Source organism: Melampsora larici-populina, assembly GCF_000204055.1.
Source record: "Melampsora larici-populina 98AG31 unplaced genomic scaffold MELLAscaffold_3, whole genome shotgun sequence".
NCBI lineage: Eukaryota > Fungi > Basidiomycota > Pucciniomycetes > Pucciniales > Melampsoraceae > Melampsora > Melampsora laricis-populina.
The window spans coordinates 3095437-3117686 of record NW_006768767.1 but is presented as its reverse complement, the minus strand read 5'-3'; the positions used below and the strand labels follow the sequence as shown (position 1 = coordinate 3117686).

The following is a 22250-nucleotide window of genomic DNA, read 5'->3' as shown; positions in this document are numbered from 1 at the left end:
TGACATGTTGCATCTGGGAGGATTTCAACTTATCATTCTTCCCCTCCCTTCCTTACAATCTAACAAGTGACGTGAGATCAATTGCAAATCAGGATAACTCAATATGAATCAAAAGCTTGGAAGTGTGGCGGACTTACGGGGCATGTATTGCATGGCGGCACATGATGCTATTTGAGGCTCCCCTCTACTGTTTTTGAAATTACATTCTTGAGAATGGAAAAAGAAAAGAGATTTGATTTATCAACAATCAAGATTGATTGAAACTCTTTTTTACCCGCAAGAAGAAGTGCTTGATGCTCACTGTAGGCCCCATCAAATGAGTAACTGGCACAGTTTATGGAGAGCTTTTCAAAAGGTTTGGCACATTGTGTGCCTTTAGGTTGCTTCCCGCCTGCATTCAGCTAGAATCAGTATGTAGTCTTCATAAACATTGTAAAGTTTTGAAAGATTCCTCTTTGATTATCTACTTACTTGTTACCTTATAATCGCAATCATCAATTGGATATTGCCATGTGTTGTCTGTATCCGTGCAAGCTGGGAATTTCACCCCAAGACTGTTAAAAAACCCCTTTCCATAATTCTTCGGAGAGAATTGGCTTACCACTGAGTCCAGTGTAGGTATTTGTGAAAAAAGCTCTGTTGCAAAACTTGCTATACCCAAATCCACCCAATGTCAAAAGACTAAAGGCGATGAGAATGTGGCTACGAATAAAGAAGAGCATTTCAAGAGTTCAACACAATTTCAAGCGTGATATACGGTGAATGAGAATCGAAGTTGTAATCAGAATTCTTCGTTTGTTCAGGGCTTCTTATATCTTATATAGCCTTCAGAGCCATTGCCGACGCTCTAAATCAATTCTGAGGACAGATCGCGGCGGTGTGAACTTCAGCTTATCAGTCGATGTCGGACGAATCTAGTGTCACCGACTTTGTTTGACGCCCGAGTTAAAAAACGTGTTGGTAGTATGGTATCGTGTTGAACTTGCTGGCTGTGCAAATAAACAGATGAACTTGCTGGCTGTGCAAATAAACAGAGCTTTTCTCTTCCTCGAAAAATATGGTCCTCGAGCATTTTCGTGCGTCCAGCACGTGGGTGTCTGGTAAGATAGATACGCTGTGACGAGTTAAGTTTGGATGATGATGTGGAAGCCGATGCCCAGGAGGAGACCGAGAGTCGAATTTCAATCGAGTTGCAACTTGCAAGTCAGTCATCTCGGCGTCAAGAACATCTCATTGATCTGATAAGTTTATCACCACACCTACATTGACAATGGCTGTAGTGCAGATACGAAGCCCGGGTATTCATAACAGTTGATCGTACCTAACTTAACTAAGTCCCTCTCGGACGAACCTCTCTCGACTACTCGTTCGTCCGAGAGGGACTTAGTTAAGTTAGTGATCGTACTCACATCGCAACATCGGAATCAGACGTTTTATCCTCTTACATATATCCACTTGACATTCTTCCCTATGCCTCCCAAAAGACCGCTTTACTGTCGGCACTGCCTCTGTGCTGAGTTTGGTTTGCCGGATTATCTTCATCGATGTAGGGCCGGACATCGACATGAACAAAATTCTCTCCTCGCTCTCTGAGAGATTTCAATCGAATGAACCGCTCTTTCGAAGTGTCGTTATGATATGTTTTCATGAAGAGAATTAAGAAACATTGAGGGGAAACCAAAGCCCTCGAAAAGAAACGACACAAAGCAACACATATGTACTCTGCAGGCAGTACAGTCTAACCAGCGCTGATGCATATCCGCACTCATGCACAACCGTCAAAAATTCAAAGGTTTGGTCTTCCAGGGGAAGTTTTTTGAATGGATGCAGAAGTGATAAATAGGTAGGAAAGAACGATTTTCAGTCATCACGGAGCACATCCCATAGATCCAGTGAGCCTGAATCAGATGTGAACTTCAAGTGAATCTTTACACTGTGATAAACCACAACCAGAATGATCACTGCTTTTCAACCCATCAAAGAATTCAACCACAATTCACATGAGCAGAATTTTAAGTCCCAATAATCGAATAAGAATCAATACCAAAATCCTTTTGATCCAATTTAATCTTACCTTGAAATCTGAATAAAAAAAATCTACTACGTAATTCTAATTCTTATTCTTAGTTTTATTCTAACTCCTCATAAACTTCAAACCAAATCAAATCAAAAAAAAATACTTGAAGGAAAAAAATCAAAATCAATGAAAGCACAATTTCATTTTTTTTGTATGTGTACAAAATCAGAAAACACAATTTGATTGAAATAGATACGCTCATGAAGAAAACAAAACAAAAAGGTTATAAATCGTTAGACTTTGGGGTTTTCCAAACTTTCAATTTATCTAAACAATTCTTAAACTTGAATTCTAATGGATAGAAGAGAGTTTATTGGAAGTAGATTCTCGAAACCTTAGTTTCATTTTTATCCTTTGTTTTATCATTTTGCATTATCGATCGACCTGTACCCAAGAACAACAATCAATTGGATGTCAATTTATCTTTCTCTCTCTCTATCTAGGTCTGATGGACCCATTCAAGCAAAAAAAGGATGGGTGATCTTTACCTCTCCAAACACCAAGTCCATTGTTCCAATAATTGCAACCATACTATTAAATAGATGGAGCATATCACAACGTTAGCTAAGTAAGGTCCAGGGTTATAAGTGAGAGCAAGTAAAGAGGAAACGAAAACCAACTCGGGTAAGAAGTGATGTCGGGACATAAAATCGGCGCCTGCCAAATGGGCAAATCCAGGTGCACGGATGCCTAAACGAACCCAAGGGTCAATACATCAACTCTGATGACAGGAGGAAGGAGCAAAAACTACTTACGACATCGGTAAGGTCGATTTGATCCATCACTAACTAAATAGACTCCCATCTCACCCTTTGGTGCTTCAATGGCAGAGTAAGTTTCACCAGGTGGCACATTGTAACCTTCGGAGAAAAGTTTGAAGTGATGAATCAAAGCTTCCATTGATTCTTTCATCGATGCACGAGGTGGTGGAGTTAGTTTATAATCATCTACTTTGATCTGTCCTGCTGGCATCTTGTTAAGACATTGACTTTTGAAATGAGATAGAAATCAGTCACCCTCAAAAAGCATATAGAGATCAAAAGATGATCAACGATGACATACTGGATAATCCTCAAAGATTGTCGGAATTCTTCAATTCGACATAGATAACGATCATAGCAATCTCCATTTTTACCCACCGGAATATCAAATTCAACTTGATCATAAGCATCATAAGGTTCCGATTTTCGAATATCCCAAGGAACACCACTACCTCTCAACATCACACCACTGAATCCATAATTCAAAGCATCTGCTACAGTTACTTTACCAATACCGATCGTACGTTGTTTCCAAATTCGATTTTCAGTTAAGACTTCTTCAAATTCATCAATTCGATGAGAGAAAGCAGTAGCCCAAGTGAAGATATCATCTAATAATCCATGTGGCAGATCAAAGGCTACACCACCTGGTCTAACATAAGCTGCATGAAGTCTTGCACCTGACACTCTTTCATAGAATTCCATTAATTTTTCACGTTCTTCAAAACCCCAAAGAAAAGGAGTCAAAGCCCCAACATCTGTAAAAAGAAACAGTTTTGATTAATGTTTAAGTTTTGATTGGTTTGATTTTGAGGGTGATTGGAAAAGTAATTGACCCATAGCATGAGTAAGAACAGCCATCAGATGATTAAGTACTCGTGTGATTTCTCCAAAAAGAGTACGAATCCATTTAGCACGATCAGGAACTTCAATGTTCAAAAGTTTCTCGACCGCTCTTGAATAACATAATTCGTTGGTCATCATCGAAACATAATCCAAACGATCAAAGTAAGGTAAAGCTTGAGTGTAATTCTAAAAAAATCATCAAATCAGAATTTGAATAAGTATAGAGTTTTAGATTAGGATGATGGAATGATGGAATGAATGGATTAAGTTTTGAGAACCTTATATTCAATCAATTTCTCTGTACCTCTATGAAGAAGTCCTACATGAGGATCAGCTCTTAAGATTTCTTCACCATTCATTTCTAAAATCAAACGTAAAACACCGTGCGCTGCAGGATGTTGAGGTCCGAAGTTGACTGTAAAAACAGAAGAGAGTCAGAATAAGGAGAAATTTGATTGATAAGATGTGTAAATGAAAAGCAAGCATACCTGTGAAATGACGCATAGTACCATGTTTTTGAGTTTGGTTTTCTTCCAAGATAGATTGAGCTGATACACCATGATAATCCTCTACGATGATAGGTAAATTAGGATTTGAAGTAGAAGTCGGTGGGATTGGAGATGAAATGATTTGAGATTTTGAAGAAAAGTTAGATTTGAGTAAAGTACTTGTTCGCTTTGAATTGAATAGTGATTTGATGATTTGATGTTGGATGATGGGTCTTGATAACATCTTGGATGGGATGAGAATGGTTAGTTGATGGTAAACTATCAAGTTGAAGTTGATTGGTCGAACTTGACTCAATCGATTTCGGACTTCAACGGTTCGCGATCATTCATACCAACCTTTCACATCTTTGACATCTCTTTCGATCCACATCACATACATATCACAATCATTACATGTCTATCTTAACAACATTCAAATCTGATCAAGGACACTTTATCAGTCTGACTCTGACCTGAGGAATAGATAGGCAAAGGAGGCATTCGAGAGATGAAATGATTAAAAGCCCTCATTGTGTTGAGAAATTTACATACACTTCCAGATGAGAATCAAAAAAGTCTCACTGTCAAGACATTTCTGAAAAAGAAACATCCGAGAATCACTTTAAATCAAATGGTATTTATCCTTGCAATACCGCTAGAAGAAAGACTAAAAACAACAGATAATCTCTCATCGATGAGGTAAACAAAGAGAAGCACACAAAGAAAACAATCTAGAGTGATCATGATGAACGAGATCTTGAAGAAGAAAAATCAAGACCAACTGGATATCTTGTAAAACATAGTAAATTCAATCGTCACAAAGGAGTGAAAAGAAGAATTGAAAAAAACAAAAGAGGCCCTGTTTCCAGACAAGCGAATGAAAGTATTTTTTTTGTGGTTGATTTTTTTTTAAAAAAAAAAGAAAGAAGTAATTTTTGATGAAAGGTTTTGATCATGAGAAATGAATTTTAACAATTGCCATTTGCATTGACAATGTTTCTAGAAGTGATCTTCACTTTGTTAACCAAAACTGTTTTCCCACTAGCACAAGTCACTCTAACATCAGGTTGTTCTCCTGCTGCTCCTTCTGAGAGTTCCCAATAATTATAATCTCTTCGGCTAGCCACTTGCCAATCTTTACCTTCAGGTTTGATCGATACGTTAACAACCGGTGTGATAGTACCGGCGATTTGTAAAGATAAATGCCATTTAGATGCACCGTCCTTACTGATTAGTTTCATATTGGAAGGGGGAATTGGGCATTGGACAATTTCCCTATCAGAAGCGTGATGAAATCATAAAATGAATTAGCAAGATACATAAAGCACAAGCTCTTAATGTGAATTGACATGCACTCACCAGTCAAAATGTGAAATTCCTGTGCGTCCAGGTGCGTTACCCATGACTGCATTGTAGAGGTCAGGTGACATGTCTAATGCGTTGTTTGGACACTAAAAAAAATGAAAAGTGATGCTCGTTAAAAAAATATTTCTAAAACACTCTGGCGAGAGAGATGATGCAACTGACATCAGGACATTGGTCATTGATCATGGCAATCTTTGATGGTCCCGTTTTTCCGGCTGGAGTGACCTTGATACAAGAACCACAATATGCTGCATTTCCATAAAGGTTGGTGGCTACTGCGGCGTATGGTAAACCAGCAGGTTGAGGCCAATCTTGAAATAGACAACTGAACCGCAAAATAAAACATGTTGATGAGAATGGAGGGATTATAGATGATAGGAAGTCAAAGACTTACTGTCCAACCCATTTAGAACCATTCCAATAAGTACCTTGAGAATTTTTGAATTTCTTTCCAATGGAAGGTCCGTTTGCATCACGAGTCTTCAAGGTATGAGTCAAGGAAGTCATAGGAAAGTCTTGGGCAGAAGGAATAGACGCTACTAAATTGGCCAGCATAGCACAAGCAAAAACGTAAGTAGAAGTGATGAATCTCATAGTGATGAGGTGAAAAGTTGTAGGATGAAGTGAAGTAGATGAAAATCGAATGAAAGATAGCTATAACAAAAATATAAGCCTGTATATATAAAGGGTAGAAAAGTTTGAGAAAACTATAAGTTTGTGCGAGGAATGTACTGTGTAATACCAGTTCAATGGTGGAGCAAGGACGAAAAGAAAGTACGCCGTGGAAATAGGATGGGCTTTGAGGTTATATACAAATGCTCAACTTGAGGGAGTAAGTTGAGAAGAGAAGAGTATGTAGAAGTAAATGAGCGAGAGGATGATGAGGAAGTTGGGCAGATATTGCGACAAAGCACAATAGTTGGTATTTAAAGCACTACATAGAGGCGTTCGGCATCTGTTAAGGATTTACTCCACGAAAGGGTCATGCCGGGATCAGAAATGGTGAGGAATTGTTACCAATCAGGATTGCTTGCTTGACCGCAAGAAACAGGGAAATCAATCGTCATCATGGGTTTTGATTCAATTCTCAAATTTTATTCAGCCACCTCCAAGTTTGAAGTTGTACCTGGCATAGGGCTTCAAGGCGACATATGTATCATCACTGACGATTGTTGCAGCATTGAAGGTAGGATTCGAGACAATTCCAATAGTTGACATGAGGATGATTTTAGAAGTCGGGGTTCTATGTAAATGCTGAGAACTTCGGCTTACTCCCAATCCCATGAGACGCTCGAAACGTCGGTAAGGTTCAGTTACTCACCTTGCGTTGAGTCCCTTGCCTTGGTTATCTTCGATGACTGCCGTACAAAGTGTAAATCTATGACGACAGCTCAGGGGTGTCTCTGATTCACTTTCTTTCGGAAGCACTGAATGATCGATTCTATTCTGATTACTGCAGTACGCGTTGTCGTAGAGGCATCCAGTTGTCTCAAAACACCCAATAAGCCCCCAGCAGCTTGTTTGGGACTTCCTGCATGTAAAATTGCCTCATGTCCTGGGATCTAGGCAACTTCGGATGACAGAATCCGCGCTTTCTGCGAGAGCAAAGACCCAGCTTAATGGGTTATTATCGAGAATTGCAATTGTCAATTTATTGGCGTGGAATGTTTGGTCAAAGACTCAAAATCATTATACAAAGTTGATTGAAAAAGATTGGAGACAAGAAAGGAAGAGAAGAGAAACAAGTTTTATGAGAGTATCCTAAATTTTTACGGTTATGAATATGCTTCTACTATACAAATCAAATCTTTCAAGAGGTCAAACTTCTTTGAGGTTCGATCCATATCAATTTACCATGAACATCATCATCATAATTTAACTGAACATGAATTTTATCATAATCTTTCGCTGTACAACTTTTTCCTACTTGATCATCAGACATTTGAGAAAACTTTTCAGAAAGATTACCAGCACAAGCAACACGAATGATCTGTGTCATATCATTTGGATCAAATTGAATAGGTTCATTTGAATGAAGAGGTAATGAGATAAACCTTTTATAAGATCCGAATAAGACAGCACAGATTGAAAAAAATGAAACCAGAATGATAGGAACCATCGAAAGAAAGATAGGTGCAAAAATACGGCTTTTGGCATCCCATCCCATTGTCGAGATCATCCAAGTACCATTAAAGTTGCATGAGATGTTGCTTGGTAAGTGGTTTTGATCTGGTTCAATATGCTCGACTGTAGAAAAGTGGGTTCGAAAATACTTTTGAGATACATTAGAAATCAATATGTTGTTCTTGGACTTGAGAGCATTTATGAACACGTCCCGCCATGCGATCTTGGATGAAATATGACTCACTGTTGTCCCAAATTCTACAACACCATTGAAGTAATGGTCCTGATCGAGGTGAGGGAAAGAAATCAGCAGTCCCAAAGAAGAACCCCATCAAACAGATCTTATCAACATCAACCATTTTTTTTGACAAGAAACATACAAGAATTGCGTCCAATTTGTCCTCCTCGAGCCCCTCAGTAGCATTGTAAACTGTAGAGATATCATCGCCAAAGGTATTTGCCCACATAGATTGAGTGGTAGAAACCATTGCCTTTGCTAACATGGCAAGGTACATTGAAAGAAACCGAGTATCTTCTGACATCTTACGGGCTGGTTTGAAACTAGTATGGTTAATTGTAACACTTGGGTAATTGTACAAAACTTGATAAGTGCCAATCGTCGGTTGGATTTCACACACAGTTGGCCTCAAGAAATTGTATTCTGATCCGTTTCCAGCTAAAATGAGAACTGAAGAACATACTTCAGGGTCCACAGAACAAATTGATTCGAATTGAATGCTGCGCACCATGATTTCCAGTTGATTTAGCACCAGTCAAATCTTGATCGAAGCAAACATGCGCGACAACTTGGCCCATAATCTCTACTGTCTTGTTTCTCAGTCCCGGGAGGTAGTGGGAGGTAGTCATAGGCACATCTGACATAAGGAGACATTTAGTGGGTTGATGCAAATTCCACTAGAGGGTGGCCGCTCACCAATTTGTGTTCCATTCGGGCAAGCTCCGCTCCAAACCCAATCAGAGAAACTTTGATTATGAGGCAATGGTGAATTCCAATGTTTGACCAGATTTACTTGAATTCTAGCTCGAGAACTTGCTAAACCAGATGAACCTATAGCTTTACATGAGACCCCTCCCCGCAATCCCATTTGAAGAGTTGTATAGTTTATTGAAGTGCTAAAGACAGTGTCATCTGCTACTCCATCAACATGATAAAGCTTTTTCATTTGACATCCAACGTCCTTTATGACCAAGTGTCCATCATTACGTGGATCGTGATTTACTGAGCGCATTGGACCAACGGCCAGGATTCCCCCTATTAAACCATATAAAATTGTTCAAACTTGTGAAAAAAACATATTGAAAAGATGCTCACCAGTAGGGATCAAATATGTTGCTCCGTTGTACATGAACACACTGGGATATCCGATGTGAGAGGAAGCCGCTGACATACCACTATATACTGCTATATATCCAAATAGTATCCTGCCCTTAGGCTTGCTGCGTTCTAAGTTCCACAAAAGTGGAATCAGAATGAGATATCAAAAACATTCAATAAGAAAAACTTACCTCCATCATCCCAGCCTATCTCTTTGCGTAACATATTTCCAAACTCTGCTGCACTTAAATCAATTTCTTGGCCTGACATATGATAGCTTAACATGATGGGTGTTGGTGTCAGAAGAGTGACAAAGCTATTATGGCGAGATAAAAGAAAAATTCATCAGCTCTGTGGTATGAGTTGGTTGACAAGTATTCCTAATCACCTGGCGGTCATCGATTTTAGTATGATAGTTATAGCTACGGTCATTATCGAGATCGTTAAATGAGATTTCCGAAAAACAAATGACGCTCTTGAAACATCAATGATGGCTGAAAGTTCAAAGAGTGAAGTAGGACTCCAAGTCAAAGTATTGGTTGTATACAAAAGTACTGCCTTGGAAAACCCTCTACAGATGCTACCACGTTACTTTCTTCATATTTAATATCTTCACAAAAACAAATATCAACTTACAATGAGCATAATACCAAAAGAGATGTTGAAATCGCCGTGACACAAAAAGCCATCATTTTTGGAGAATCCTTTGCCCATTGTGCTACACTTGGTGGTAATGGTGTTGGACGCAGATTTGTGACAATAATGAAACCAGTAACAAAGATCATAACACATAATTCTCCCAATACGATTGACCATGCATACAGCGAGAGAAGTTTTGGGTGGATATATCTTGGATCGGGGTCTGGGCTGTGCAAAAGGAGGAAAGAAAATATGTCAGTATGATTTCAGTCTCGAGGATCTGATGTACGATTAATCAAATTAGCAAAAGGCTGTTAGAATGAGTGCAATCATTCAAGTTACCTTGCATCTGATTCCGATTTGTCATCGTCATCTTTGCTTGACAGTGAAAAGCTTCTTGGGCTGTGGCCGACGTCTGCTTCCATCGAATTTGGGAGATGAATGTTCTGCGCGTCTTTACTCTTCAAAGGGTGTAACTCTATGGTGGTGGAAGTATCTTCAAGAGCTGTGGTGTGGGCAATAGAAGAAAATGAGTCTTCATCAAAGCTTTCAGAATCCATAATGGCCTTCAATGATGGATGTTTGATTTGATGCGGCATATTTGTGGCAACTCTTCAATAGAGGAGGTATGCTTTTGAGCTGTCATTGGTCGAAGCTTCGGCCGAATTCAGATATCCCACTTTGGTTGAATTTGACTGATTTCGATGCACAGCAACTTCACCCTACTTCACCGCGCTCAGCAAGATATGTGCTTAGCCTTCAGCCTGCTTCAGCGTGAATGTTCGGAAATCCTCAACTTATGTACTACACAGGAGGCTGTTGAGTTTTGCGCACGGTCCTGCACCAGCACGGGAGACTACTCCGAGCTGAGTTGTACAGATGGAATCAAGTTTGTCGAGATTTTGTTAGACACATGCACCCACTGTGATGCCATCAAGAAGGAAGGAAAAAAATAAAAAAATAAAATCACGGTCAGGTATTTTGAATTGGGATACCAAGCGGTGTGAAGTACGCAAGGTGTGACCTAGTCGAGCACAAGTCCCCCGTAGAGTCAATAACCTGTGCTCATGCTGGTAAGATGACAGAGTGCTATGCCTCAATTTCTTTGAGGAGGTGGGTCACATACATGGCATGAAGCAGAGAGTAAATCATTGCAAGAGATGTCAAGGGGACCAGCTTTCACCATATCTGACCAAGATTGAAGTGGTTAATGCAAGATAAATTGGAACATGCAAAGGACAATATGTCTGGTATGACAAGGCCAAGGAAAACTGCACGATGGAATGTGGAATAAGTTGTCAGTTTTTGTTTGTTAAGTTTTGAGAGGATATGAATAAAGGCAACATGGTTGATTAAGAGTTAAAACCAGAGGCTATCAACAAGATCAGATGAATGAGAAATGTACCTATCATGTTTGCATATATTACTATGATGGGCTGATTGGAAAGCTGTTCAGCACCTGCAATTAGTCAAGTTACAGAAAGTGAGCTTGATGACCCTGTATGATTGAGCTAGAGCCCCCACAGGCTCACTAGCTGTATACCAGTTCACAATCCGGTGTCTTTCTCACAGATACATGCACAAAAAGACTCTTTTGTAATGTGCCCTCATTGACAGAGGATAGAATTGTACCAATGAGTTAGAAATGAAGAAGGCTTAATATGCAGGGTATGAAGAAAAGCGATAGCAAAAGGGTAAAGGTCAGCAAGACAGAGGAGAAAGGAAACAAAACTGATGATGTGAAGAGAGACGAGCAAAGCAATGCATGTGATTTTGAAAACTAATCTCGTAAATGATAAAAATCATACATGCGAAGACAAAAATTCCAAAGAATATAAACAACACAATTTGATTCAAAAGGAGAGAACTCAACGTCATTCCATATACACACTATACTGACTAATCGAGGACCCAAGAACAAGAAAGTAGGAAAAATCTAATCTCAAGGCCTACATTTTCCGCGTCTTAAATGAAAGCTAGAGCTGTACCGTACACACTTGGTATCTTTATCTAGAGACATGAGTAAAAGACAATCCCAAGTGTGAACTTATAACATCACAAGAGAAGCGTGGATGCATAGATGAGAAAGAGTAACGGTGATCACCGGATGCCTTGTTGATCAGAAGCAAGGTGCAGAGCACGCCGAAGACGAGCCTCTTTCGATGACCCATCTCCGGAACCCATGACGACAGCCTGTTTGATTCTTTGGAGCTTGCCCAAGCCGATCCGAGCCAGTGAATCCTCCATCAATAACGGAGCTTCCTCCTGGTTTGGTTTCTTGTTGAACAGGTTAGAGACGGCAGACGAGACAAGGCTTGGTGCAGCAGCTGTCGCCACAGCCTCAGACGGCGTTATTGTTGTGGTTGCAGAGTGGGAGTGGGTACTCAGACTAAGGAAGACCGTCCACACGATTCCACAAGATGATTGCCATGGTCTACATTCAAACCAGGGAGTAGATGAGCGCACAGACTCAAGGAGATGATTTAGATAAGCACGCTTACACTCGATACCTGATTGTAAAATTCGTATTGGTGGAACGCAGAAATATCAGATTGAGTTATAGATATTGAGGGAGATGATATAAATTTGAACGCACTGTAAGGGCATAAAGTTGAAATTGATGATTTGTATGAGGGGCCAAATCTATTATGAGCCGTCGCATACAATTACAGCAAAACAATACCATAATGTCAAAATCATCAATCAAGGAGACACGAAGAGAATGCAGGACATGAAGTGACGCAAGATGTAAAGAAAGCAAGGGGGACTGACCTTCCAGTTCGCAGTGAGGATGTGCCAATAAAGATCATCCAATCGCAATTTGATCTCGGTCATGGATAATCCTTCTAACCAGGCTGTGAAGGAGATGAATACTGCAATTCGAGAGGTAAAGAAAAAACACCACATGGTCAATTGGATGGCCTACATATCTACCCGCTGCATGGGCATGAACTCACCAAAGACAAACAAAGGAGCCCTGTAAAATAGAAATTTGAGACAAAATCGAACAAGTCAGCAAGCGGGTATTTCGTGAGCAGCTTCAAGACATTCATCTTGGCAATTGACATTATTAGTTGATCGAGCATTAATCTCTTCGCCACACCCCACATTCTCCGACTTCGACTTGGCTTGATTCTCGATCCAGCATCCAAGGTTGGGTCAGATGCCATGAATTGTCGGACATGGCTGGTTTCTTCGGACAAGGATTGAGCTCGATTGCGTATGCTGTGAAGGGCACTAGATTGAGAGGCACTTAATGGCGATTTCTCGGTCTCCAATTGAGTGAGGGACATATGAGAGGGCTGAGATCGAGAACCTGTGGTGAGGGTGAGTGGGATGCGATGCTCGAGGAACTGGTAATTTAGCAGACCCAGGATATGGTCAAATTCAATTCCAGCATCAGTACCTGCCATCATAACGTAATTCACGGGAGAAAAATGATTATATTATACCTCATGCCATTTGCCTATGCATGGTCCTACATTCATCAGAGAAGATATTGTGACGAGATGCATAAATAAATTTCAGATCAGTCTGGCTGTAGCTAATCCAAGGAATTTGGGAGATGAAGTTGAAGAGAATCGAACCATGAAGCAATCCGAATAACATAAATCTCATTGAACGATGAATATCAATCGTAAAAGATGTTCCATCGAGCTGTAGGTGGAGAGGAAATGGTGTTCAAGGATCATAGTCAGGACATCATGTCAAATAAGCTCATTCTCTGCCTACCCAAATGATATAATTATACTAACCAAAGAAGGCAAAAGTTGGGCCAAAAAGTCTCCAAGACACTAGGGGAAATCAGATGAAAGAAGACATGGATTAGTATAAAATTAATGGTGGTACTAGTAGATGGTATTGAAAGTACCTTTAAGCACCCATTAGTTATAGCCAATGTGAGTGATGGATTTTTCTTGAATGAACGCTCATAAGTTCTTGATAGTCGTGATAGAGGTGATGGCATAAAGGGGAGATTATCTTTTAGAAATATATATGATATTGGTGCTGGTGCTGGTGCTGATGTTGACGTTGAGAAGTTGAATGAAGTTTAGAAATGTTGCAGTTGGCTGAGTCAAGTTGAAGATGTGGAAGAATCTCATTTACATATACCAGAGCTCAACAATCGTATGTAACTATCAAATGTCAACCGCAGCTATCACACATTTCAAATCACACATGGTGACATGTCTCAAACTTCTCCTCAAACTTGGTCGGATCGATTCAGTGAAACCTTCATTACAATTTGTATATCGAAAATACATATTTATGCTCATGAGCAGGACTCCGGAGAGCTTACGGCCCCCGCTTTCAAAAAACGACGGACGAGATTTGGACCCAAAGTATGCTCGAGGGTTTGGGCGCATGAATTCCATGTCGCAAAGAAGGGTAGCTGTGTGGTTGATTTTCTTCCATTTCGTAAGCAGGATTGTCCACGTTTGAATTGCAGCAGAGTACGTTATTGGAGCGCTGAAGAGTAATGGGAATAATTGAAACTTACCGCCTAGTAAATTTCTACAGTAGCTTTTTCTCACGCGTAAGGATGTTGTTGTGACCAAGTACGAAAGGCAGATTTCAACTTTTTGTTCTCGCAAATGAAACAACAGCCAAATCGTGGGCGCAAAGTGGATAGGCGCTGGGACATGCGGGGTTCAAGTTGGCCAACAAGTGCCATGCACTTTGGCCTCCCAGGCATTCAGAATTTGTTCTTTTGAGAATTAAAATGGCTAGGAATGTGTTTCTCAGGTGGGGCTTTCCAGTATTATTTTCAAAATTTAGATTCTTTAAGCAGAATTTTGATGTAGGGACATTGGTATTTCAGGCATCTTTCCATCTTGGACCATGCTATCAGATTTGCTCTCGGAGTCCTAGTAGGCTCCATTGTGTCAAAAGTTGATTTTTGAACCTTTGGCTCCAAGCACATGTGTGGTTTTTGGCCCCAGAACAGGTTTGGGCTCCAATTTCACATCAAACAATTCCCAAAGGCTCAATATTTTGGCCAATTTGGCTCCAAGTAGACAACAAATGTCAAGATCTTTTTTTTTGCACATAGAACCTTACAAACCACAACAGCTTCTTTTGATAGATCACACTGAAGAGCATTGTGTGATCAATCCTAGGTGATTCTCTGAGATTGTGGTGAGTCTAGCATCAGTTAAAGATATTATGAAGGTGGATTTGGTCTGTAGAATCACAATACACAATATTTTTGGGTAAGTCTTGGCTCCAAGGTCACAAGCAACATGCCAAAAAATGAAGCCAATTTGACCAGAAATGGTGTTTTGGCTCCAGGTTTCACAATAAACATTTTTTCAAAAAAGTCACATTTTGGCTGCGGCAAGACAATGGGGCTTAGCTGAGGTTATCCAGGGTCCTGTCCTAATTTGCCCTGCACTCACAAAAAATCCAAAGATTGGTTTATGTAAAAAAGTAGTAAACCCCTCATGATGGTTGAAATTGGGAGTTTAAGGTTCATTGTAAATACCAATGGATTGACAATCAAGATTCAGAGATTTTTTTTGCATGTGTTGGTTTAGCCTTTGGTCTGTAAAACTTGATGGAATATTGCTCATGTCAAACTTTGCACCATCCTTCTTGCAAAGATTCTTGCAAAGAGTGCAAGCCATTCCACACCATCCATATGACATACACTGTCAATGTATGAGATCTGGGTGAGCTGGCACATGTGTTGCATCAAGTTCAACTGCAGGATTTCTTGTCTAGTTATATTCCCAAACACCAATATGCAACAAAAAATGTGATACACGCCATAAAGTGAGTTGAACTTTCAGATAACCTTGTGAAACATAGCAAAGAAGTCCTTATATTCAAAAGTCTGTCAAATATGTCTGCCCTCAGAGAAGCACATATGTCCGGAAGACCAATCAGCCACAGGTTTTTGGCCTTGTCTGAGCGCTTTCTTGAACCATCATATCAATCATTTATCTCTTGATTTCAACTTGAATAATCCACTGATGGAGGCATACCATTTATCACAGGAGTATGATGCCTTCAAAAATATCTGCCAGATGATTTGCAAAGGAAGCAGAAGGGGAGATTGCAGACACATAGGTAAACACTACCTCAAAAATAATATCTTCCGTCCAGAAGAGAAAAGTACAGGCATGTTTTCCTGTAGAAAACTCTCACCAGCACAAAAAAAGTTAAAAATGAGTAGAAAGGTGCCTTAGATTTCTGCTTGATCATCTGTGCTCCTTTGATTTTTTCATATTTTTCAGTGAAAGAACTCTTTGTTGTACTAACAAAACATGTTTTCAGGCTCCAGAGTGTGACCTGTAAGAACCATTGCGGGTGTGTGTCAGAAACTCAAATTTTGCCCAGAACCACCAGATCATAGGGTTTTGGACCAGTCTTAAATTTCTGAGCTGACCTAGGCCAGGGATTTACAGGTCACAATCTGGAGCCAACAATATTGTTTCATTAGTACACAAAAGGGGTGTTGTAACAAAAATTATGAAAAGATCACAGAAACAGAAAGAAGCAAGTAGAAATATTATGGCCCTCTTTGTATATATTTACCATTTTTTTGTCTTGTTGGGAGTTTTCTACAGGCAAATCTGCCTTTATTTTTCTTTTTCCCACGGAAAATATTAATTTTTGTGCAGTGAAATAAAATGCAGGATTGTGAAATTTGGAACTGTGAACTCATCCTAATACAAAAAACTTCACAGCTCACTTTGATCCTCACTTTGAAAATCAGTCAACTTGCATGTTCACACAAACACACCAAGATGACAGTGGATGGAGACATTACACATGGCACAGCAGCCTATATATGGCAGCTGAGAAATGACACATAAGTCTGTGCTACATATTACTGAGCCAAAGGAGCATGTGAGAAATGATACAAACTTAAGAAAGCTTGCAAAATTATTGGCACAAAAAAGCTGACAAGCCAACCAAAAGAATGTAAGATGAATGATAAGAACACATAAAATCTAAAAGTATTGAAACACCCAACTCAACAAATCAAAAAGAGTATGAAGAAGAGACAATGGCTAAGGCAAACAAGGTAGGAGAAATTCAACTGAATTGTACTGAGGTTGAAATTAGCAACAATCTCAACTTTCACGATCTATCAATTTACAATCAATCACCATATTGTTAACATCAGATGCTACCGTTTGAGCTTTGAGTGTTTAAGCTCTGAGCATAGCCACTGTTACAAGCTCTTGTGACCTTTGTCCATCTGGTAAAGTCCCAGTAATTGCACCCAAATGTTCCAATTGCCATTTAACACCTTCTATCACTTCATGGCACTGAGGTGATTGGCTGGAATCCATGGCTTCCTGCTCCTGTGAATGTTGTTTGAATCTTGTGTGGCATAAGGCCAGTGAGGTACAAGCCAGCAGAAGCAGTATGGGGTTGTGGTATGATTGCACGGTTTTGCGCATCTGGTTAATGGCTTTGGTGTTGGTGCACCAGAATTTTGGTCTTGACATTTTGTGGGGCTTTGGCGGCTACCCACTCATCTACATCTTTCAATTATTTTTCCCAGTTGGCTACCTTATTTTTGGTGATGTTTTCAGCAGTCCATACCAGAGTTCTTTTAGTTTTGTCCTTAGATTCCTTGTTAATGGTTTAATCAAGACCAGGGATGCAGGTATGAGTCTGAGTGTACTCTACTCATACCCACTCTGCACGGGTATTTGCCCGGTACCACATTACAGGTACTCCCGATGTGGCCAGTATGAGTTCTACTCCACATCGGGTTACCCACTTGGATGCGTAAATTGATTACGCATACTCAAGCAAGCCCTCTCGCCCTGCCCCATACCCAAAACTCGCCTCTCGCCCTGCAAGTTGTTTGGATGAGTCCTCCACTCAGGGAGGACTCATCCAAACAACCCATCCACATTATCTCGATTCGCAATAACAATCCCACTTTCGATCTAGGATATCATCGTTCAAGTTCACCACGCCCTAGGATATTGACTCATTATAGTGCTTAGGATCCCGCCACAAACAAGATCATATTTGATATAGGACCTTGTCCACCTTTCAGATTCTCTCGTCACACTCAGTCCTACCATCATTGGGCCATCGTATCCGGATCGTTCAACCCCTTTCGTTCTTGTGGCTGCTTCGTGATCCTATCAATTTATCTATATACTACGTCTTCAATTGATCTATCAAATGAGTCAAGAATCTTCTGGTGGGCGCCTGGAATTATGGCTACCCGGTGTGGCATGGGTCAATTTAGAGGTGAAATACCGACATACCCCAATCGGGGTTTGTCTCCCTGATCCTCCGTGCCGCGTCCTCAAAGGTCTAACTTCAGAGAGCATACTCAATGAGTATTGAGTATACTCATTATGTAATGGGACGTGAGTCTACTCTGAGTGAGTAGACTCACTCTGTGTCGTACTTGAACTACGGGCCATTCTGAGTTCCGGGATCACGCCGCTCACAACCTCAGATACCTTTCGAGTATTGTACTCGCACTGTAACTTACAGTTTGAGTACAATGAGGGAGTATCCGCCGGGGGGACCCGAGCGGGTGAGTCGGAGTCTACTCATACCTGCATCCCTGATCAAGACCCAACAGGCCATGGTCACCAAATATGTGCATTGTCCTTTCTGTGTGCCACATTGTAGATTTCACTCATTCTCTTGGACACACTAACTCCTCCACCCACACAAATACACCCAACTTTGTAATCCAGGAGTTTATTTGTAATATCACTACAATAAGTCAACATTTGGGTTGTAGAAGGTCTTTATGAACTCTCTATGAAATAGCTAAACTGTCCTTGGCATTGAGATCCGGCTCCCAATTCACTTTGCACTCAGACTCTTCAACTCTCAGTGATTGTTGCACAACAAGCAACCTACCTCATCAAGTTCAACCAGTGTGGTTTCATCTGTTATCAACTCTTCACCCACAATCCTCAGACTGAGCGCAAAGATGAGCTTAAGAGGTACTTGAAAGGCAATCATCCCCTATTACCGGTGCTCAAAGATGGAGCAATCAATCCCAATTGCATGATGAAATGGTGGAAAGTAAGTATTGATATGGTTTGTATCTAGATGCTCCTGAAACAACAACTTGCTAATCAGCATGGTCATTGTTTGTAGGATCACAAACACATCTATCTGGTCCTTGCTTCAATGGCAGGCAATTACCTTGCAATCCCCGCTTCATCTGCAGTGGTTGAGAGATCTTTTTCAGCCGCTGCTAATGTTTGCTCAGCAAATCAAGGTTGATTTGCACCACAAACTATTGAGAGGAATGTGGGTAGCCAGTTGTGTCTCTGTGAAAAGGTTGAACTGGTGGGTGAACGGGTAATGTTAGGCAGTATGCTAGTTAAGCATGCTGCAAAGGTCCTTTTGAAATGAAAAGGTTTTGTACAGACATTTCAACAAATATTAACAACTTTTTCTTGAAGAAAGTTGTCTCCGCAGTGAGAAAAAACTGAGAAAAAACTTGATCACAGGTTCAATCTTTTCTTTATTATTTCAATTAGTGGAGAGACAAAACCAAGTGAGAGTAAAAACTCAAGTTTTGCATGTTGACAAGATTTAGCGGTTTAGCAATAAAAATCACGCTAAGCTATTGACATAGCTTAGCAGCGCACAACTTTTACCACTAATCTATTGTCTTAGCTTGAGCGGTAATGCACTAGACTTAGCATTAGCACACCATTCCTTAACGGGGCATTGCTAAGCTAAGACAAGTGTGGGATTAACCTTAGCTTAGCTTAGCAAGCCACCATTGCTCAGAGAGTCAGACTTGAAATAGGATAGACTTGACATGGTCACCATCATTTGAGGACCACAATCCGGATTTTTGTCAAGAATGTTGACAAGTGGATTGGGTGTGGCAGTGACAACAAAGGCATGGTCTGTTCACTGGGGGTCATCAAACATATTTATCATCACATCCAGATCAGATCTGGACTCAGCATGTGGCCATGGTTTGCCCATCTCATTCCAGCTGATCTTCAATTTGGTCAATTTCTTGATGAGCATCTCCTTCCCCAAGGTACGTCGGACCCATGTGGACCTTTTTTAACTTGCTGGGGGAATGTTGAGATCAATTGAGAGCTTCTGGAGATAATAGTCTGAGCAGTGTACAAGATAAGGGTGAGAAGTGTGTTTGAAGAGATGAACAGGGAGGATAATTTTTGAAGCCATGATGAGTAAAAGCCTCAAATTGTTGTCCTTGTTGTCCATAGTCATGACATGGTTTTTTTCTTGCACCATATTCCCAAAGAAACCAATAAGCTTTTTCATTGCTTGGAAATACCTAGCTACCACATTGAAAATGTGTTGTGTCACAAACAATCAATTTTTTTGGTTTTTTCTAGCCAAAAGTGTTCCGTCTTCCTTCATCAATGAATCTGAGGATGAGGTCAAACTGTCAGTCAATGGCTTGAAGTCTGGTACCTCTTTGAGAAAATTGAACCCTGTAAGACCCCAGGGTTAGACATATATGCATCATCCAAGGGTTTGATAGTATCTTTGATAGACAAGCACTCTTGGCCTAGAAGTCAGAGATAACAAGTGTGGATGAACAAAGGGATGGATGGGTGGAGTTTCTCAATGTACAAAGAGATGCCACAATAACAGCCATTGCGAGTGCCCAGGAGGGGCTTGTTCTGGATGCAGAAGTGATTTTCATCTCAATGAGCGGAATATGTAGTTTAAGTGAATGATTTAGGAAAATTGTGATGGTTTGTTGTCTATCTGAGCTAGACACGAGGGACAAGAGATAATGATGATGAGAATAATGTCAAAGAATAGTTGCAAGAAAATGTGAACATGAGTAAAGAGCCTGAGAAGATTGGTTTTCACTGATTTTCAAAAGGAGTGAATGGGATATCAAGACCATATCAGACTTTGAGGTGATGTATTACTTCCTTTGATTGGATCAAGGGTGGCGTATTTATATTTTCAAGGAATCTGACTGGCGGTTTGGTATCTTCTGTTATTGCACTGACCTTCAGGCTCTATCAGGCTCTAGCAGCTCTGCAGAGATTCAAATTACAACACCTGTTGTCTAGCAAAAGTGGTGCTGGAGACATGAAACTAGAGTCAGTGTGATGTGTATGGATGTGTACATGTGATGTATGGTCTAGTAACACCCAGTTGCAATTTGTCACTGGACAGATCATTCAGCTGCATATTTGTGGCTCTAAATGCTTGCAATATCCCACCACCTTATGCTGCACCATCTTCCTGCTCATGTTTGTCTCTTACACATCAACATTGTACTTGGATTGATGATGATATCTTTGAGCAGAAAATATATTACACCTTTGACTAACATGCCTGTAGATCAGTTGTTTGGTCTATTCAAAAAGAGTTTTGTCACCACCCCACACACTCAAAAGAAGGATATCCAACTATTAATGCATTGTTGTAGCTTCGAGAGGGAGATGCAAGAGAAGCTTTAAGGGTGGTCTCGTGAATATAGTAGATTGCTAAGTGAGGAAAAGCAATATGCACAACGGGAGACAAGACTAGTATGAACTCTACATGTAACACGCGTGACAGGTCATAACACCACTCCCCCTTTTATGTCTCTACCTCCTCTTGCAGGCCAGCATCTATCCCCGGGTGGCATTAAAAAACCCAGTGGGAAAAAGCCATACCCTCACTTCTTTCTCCTCGTCCTTTTGTATCTAACTTCAGCATCTGGATACTTTCTATTAAAATCATTCATTAATTGTTTTGCATTCTTGAGACCTTCTTCTGGTTCCCATGAATCATGTTCTTCACCATATCCCTTCCAGTTAATTAAATACTCTAATTTTCTTCCTCTTTTTCTCTTATCAAGTATTTCATTAATTTCAAATTCATCTTCATTATTCATAACTATTGGTGGTGGCGGCATTTTGTGATGTCCTGGTATCTTGCTTTCTTCGAATTTTCTTAATAGGTTGACGTGAAAAACAGGGTGTACCTTACTCATAGATTTAGGTAACACAATCTTGTAAGCATTTTTAGACACACGCGCTGAAATAACAAATGGTCCTACCCATCTATGGGCAAACTTAGCTGTGGGCCGTGTTGTTGATAGGTGCTTGTTGTTGAGCCAGACCTTGTCTCCTTTCTTCCAATTAGGCGTATCTCGAACTTTGCTATCATGTTGCATCTTCATTAATTCTTGAGTTAGGCCCATTGCATCTTTTAATTCACGTTGAACATTTTTGATTTGATCAATTCTTTGTTCCACCAGCGGTAAACATTGTTCACTGGACGGAACATCGGTGAAGTTGACATTGAATCCATAATTAGCTTTGAACGGGGACACGCCTATCGCCAAGTGTTCACTGTTGTTATACGAAAATTCAGCAAATGGTAATAACGTCAGCCAGTCATCTTGCTTGTATGCGGTGAAGTGCCTGATATATAATTCAACCGCTTTGTTCGTAATTTCTGATTGGCCATCTGTTTGGGGATGATACGCCGTTGAGGATTGGGTCTTGATGCCTAGTCTTCTGTGGAAATCTTTAGTGATACGTGATATAAAGATATTTCCTCGATCAGATGTTACCGTTCGTGGAGTGCCGTGCAACCTCCAAACTTCCTTGATCATTAAATCAGCAAGCTCTTCGGATTTCATGCTCTTCCTACATGCAACAAAG

At 40.3% G+C, this 22250-nt stretch overlaps 5 protein-coding genes across 5 annotated transcripts; all 5 read right to left on the bottom strand.

Annotated features, from left to right (window-relative positions):
* Nucleotides 1-24: 24 nt before the first annotated feature.
* On the bottom strand, nt 25-722 carry MELLADRAFT_124231 (uncharacterized protein; the record flags this gene model as incomplete). Its single annotated transcript, XM_007405116.1, has 5 exons — nt 25-59; nt 138-206; nt 302-391; nt 472-534; nt 602-722. The coding sequence occupies 5 exons, from the start codon at nt 720-722 to the stop codon at nt 25-27; spliced, it is 378 nt and encodes a 125-aa protein (XP_007405178.1).
* A 1813-nt stretch (nt 723-2535) lies between these two features.
* On the bottom strand, nt 2536-4416 carry MELLADRAFT_33293 (uncharacterized protein; the record flags this gene model as incomplete). The annotated part of the gene is made up of 7 exons (XM_007405115.1): nt 2536-2608; nt 2698-2767; nt 2833-3065; nt 3140-3596; nt 3675-3870; nt 3963-4099; nt 4173-4416. The coding sequence occupies 7 exons, from the start codon at nt 4414-4416 to the stop codon at nt 2536-2538; spliced, it is 1410 nt and encodes a 469-aa protein (XP_007405177.1).
* Nucleotides 4417-5140: 724 nt separating this feature from the next.
* On the bottom strand, nt 5141-6131 carry MELLADRAFT_102573 (uncharacterized protein; the record flags this gene model as incomplete). The annotated part of the gene is made up of 4 exons (XM_007405114.1): nt 5141-5447; nt 5532-5623; nt 5700-5862; nt 5932-6131. The coding sequence occupies 4 exons, from the start codon at nt 6129-6131 to the stop codon at nt 5141-5143; spliced, it is 762 nt and encodes a 253-aa protein (XP_007405176.1).
* A 1216-nt stretch (nt 6132-7347) lies between these two features.
* On the bottom strand, nt 7348-9282 carry MELLADRAFT_91119 (uncharacterized protein; the record flags this gene model as incomplete). The annotated part of the gene is made up of 6 exons (XM_007405113.1): nt 7348-7784; nt 7906-8337; nt 8408-8536; nt 8596-8934; nt 8995-9126; nt 9189-9282. The coding sequence occupies 6 exons, from the start codon at nt 9280-9282 to the stop codon at nt 7348-7350; spliced, it is 1563 nt and encodes a 520-aa protein (XP_007405175.1).
* A 1957-nt stretch (nt 9283-11239) lies between these two features.
* On the bottom strand, nt 11240-13696 carry MELLADRAFT_115298 (uncharacterized protein; the record flags this gene model as incomplete). The annotated part of the gene is made up of 10 exons (XM_007405112.1): nt 11240-12070; nt 12138-12146; nt 12233-12279; nt 12409-12509; nt 12594-12613; nt 12703-12989; nt 13089-13114; nt 13224-13293; nt 13392-13430; nt 13508-13696. 10 exons carry the CDS (start codon nt 13601-13603, stop codon nt 11737-11739), a joined length of 1029 nt encoding a protein of 342 aa, XP_007405174.1.
* Nucleotides 13697-22250: the final 8554 nt, after the last annotated feature.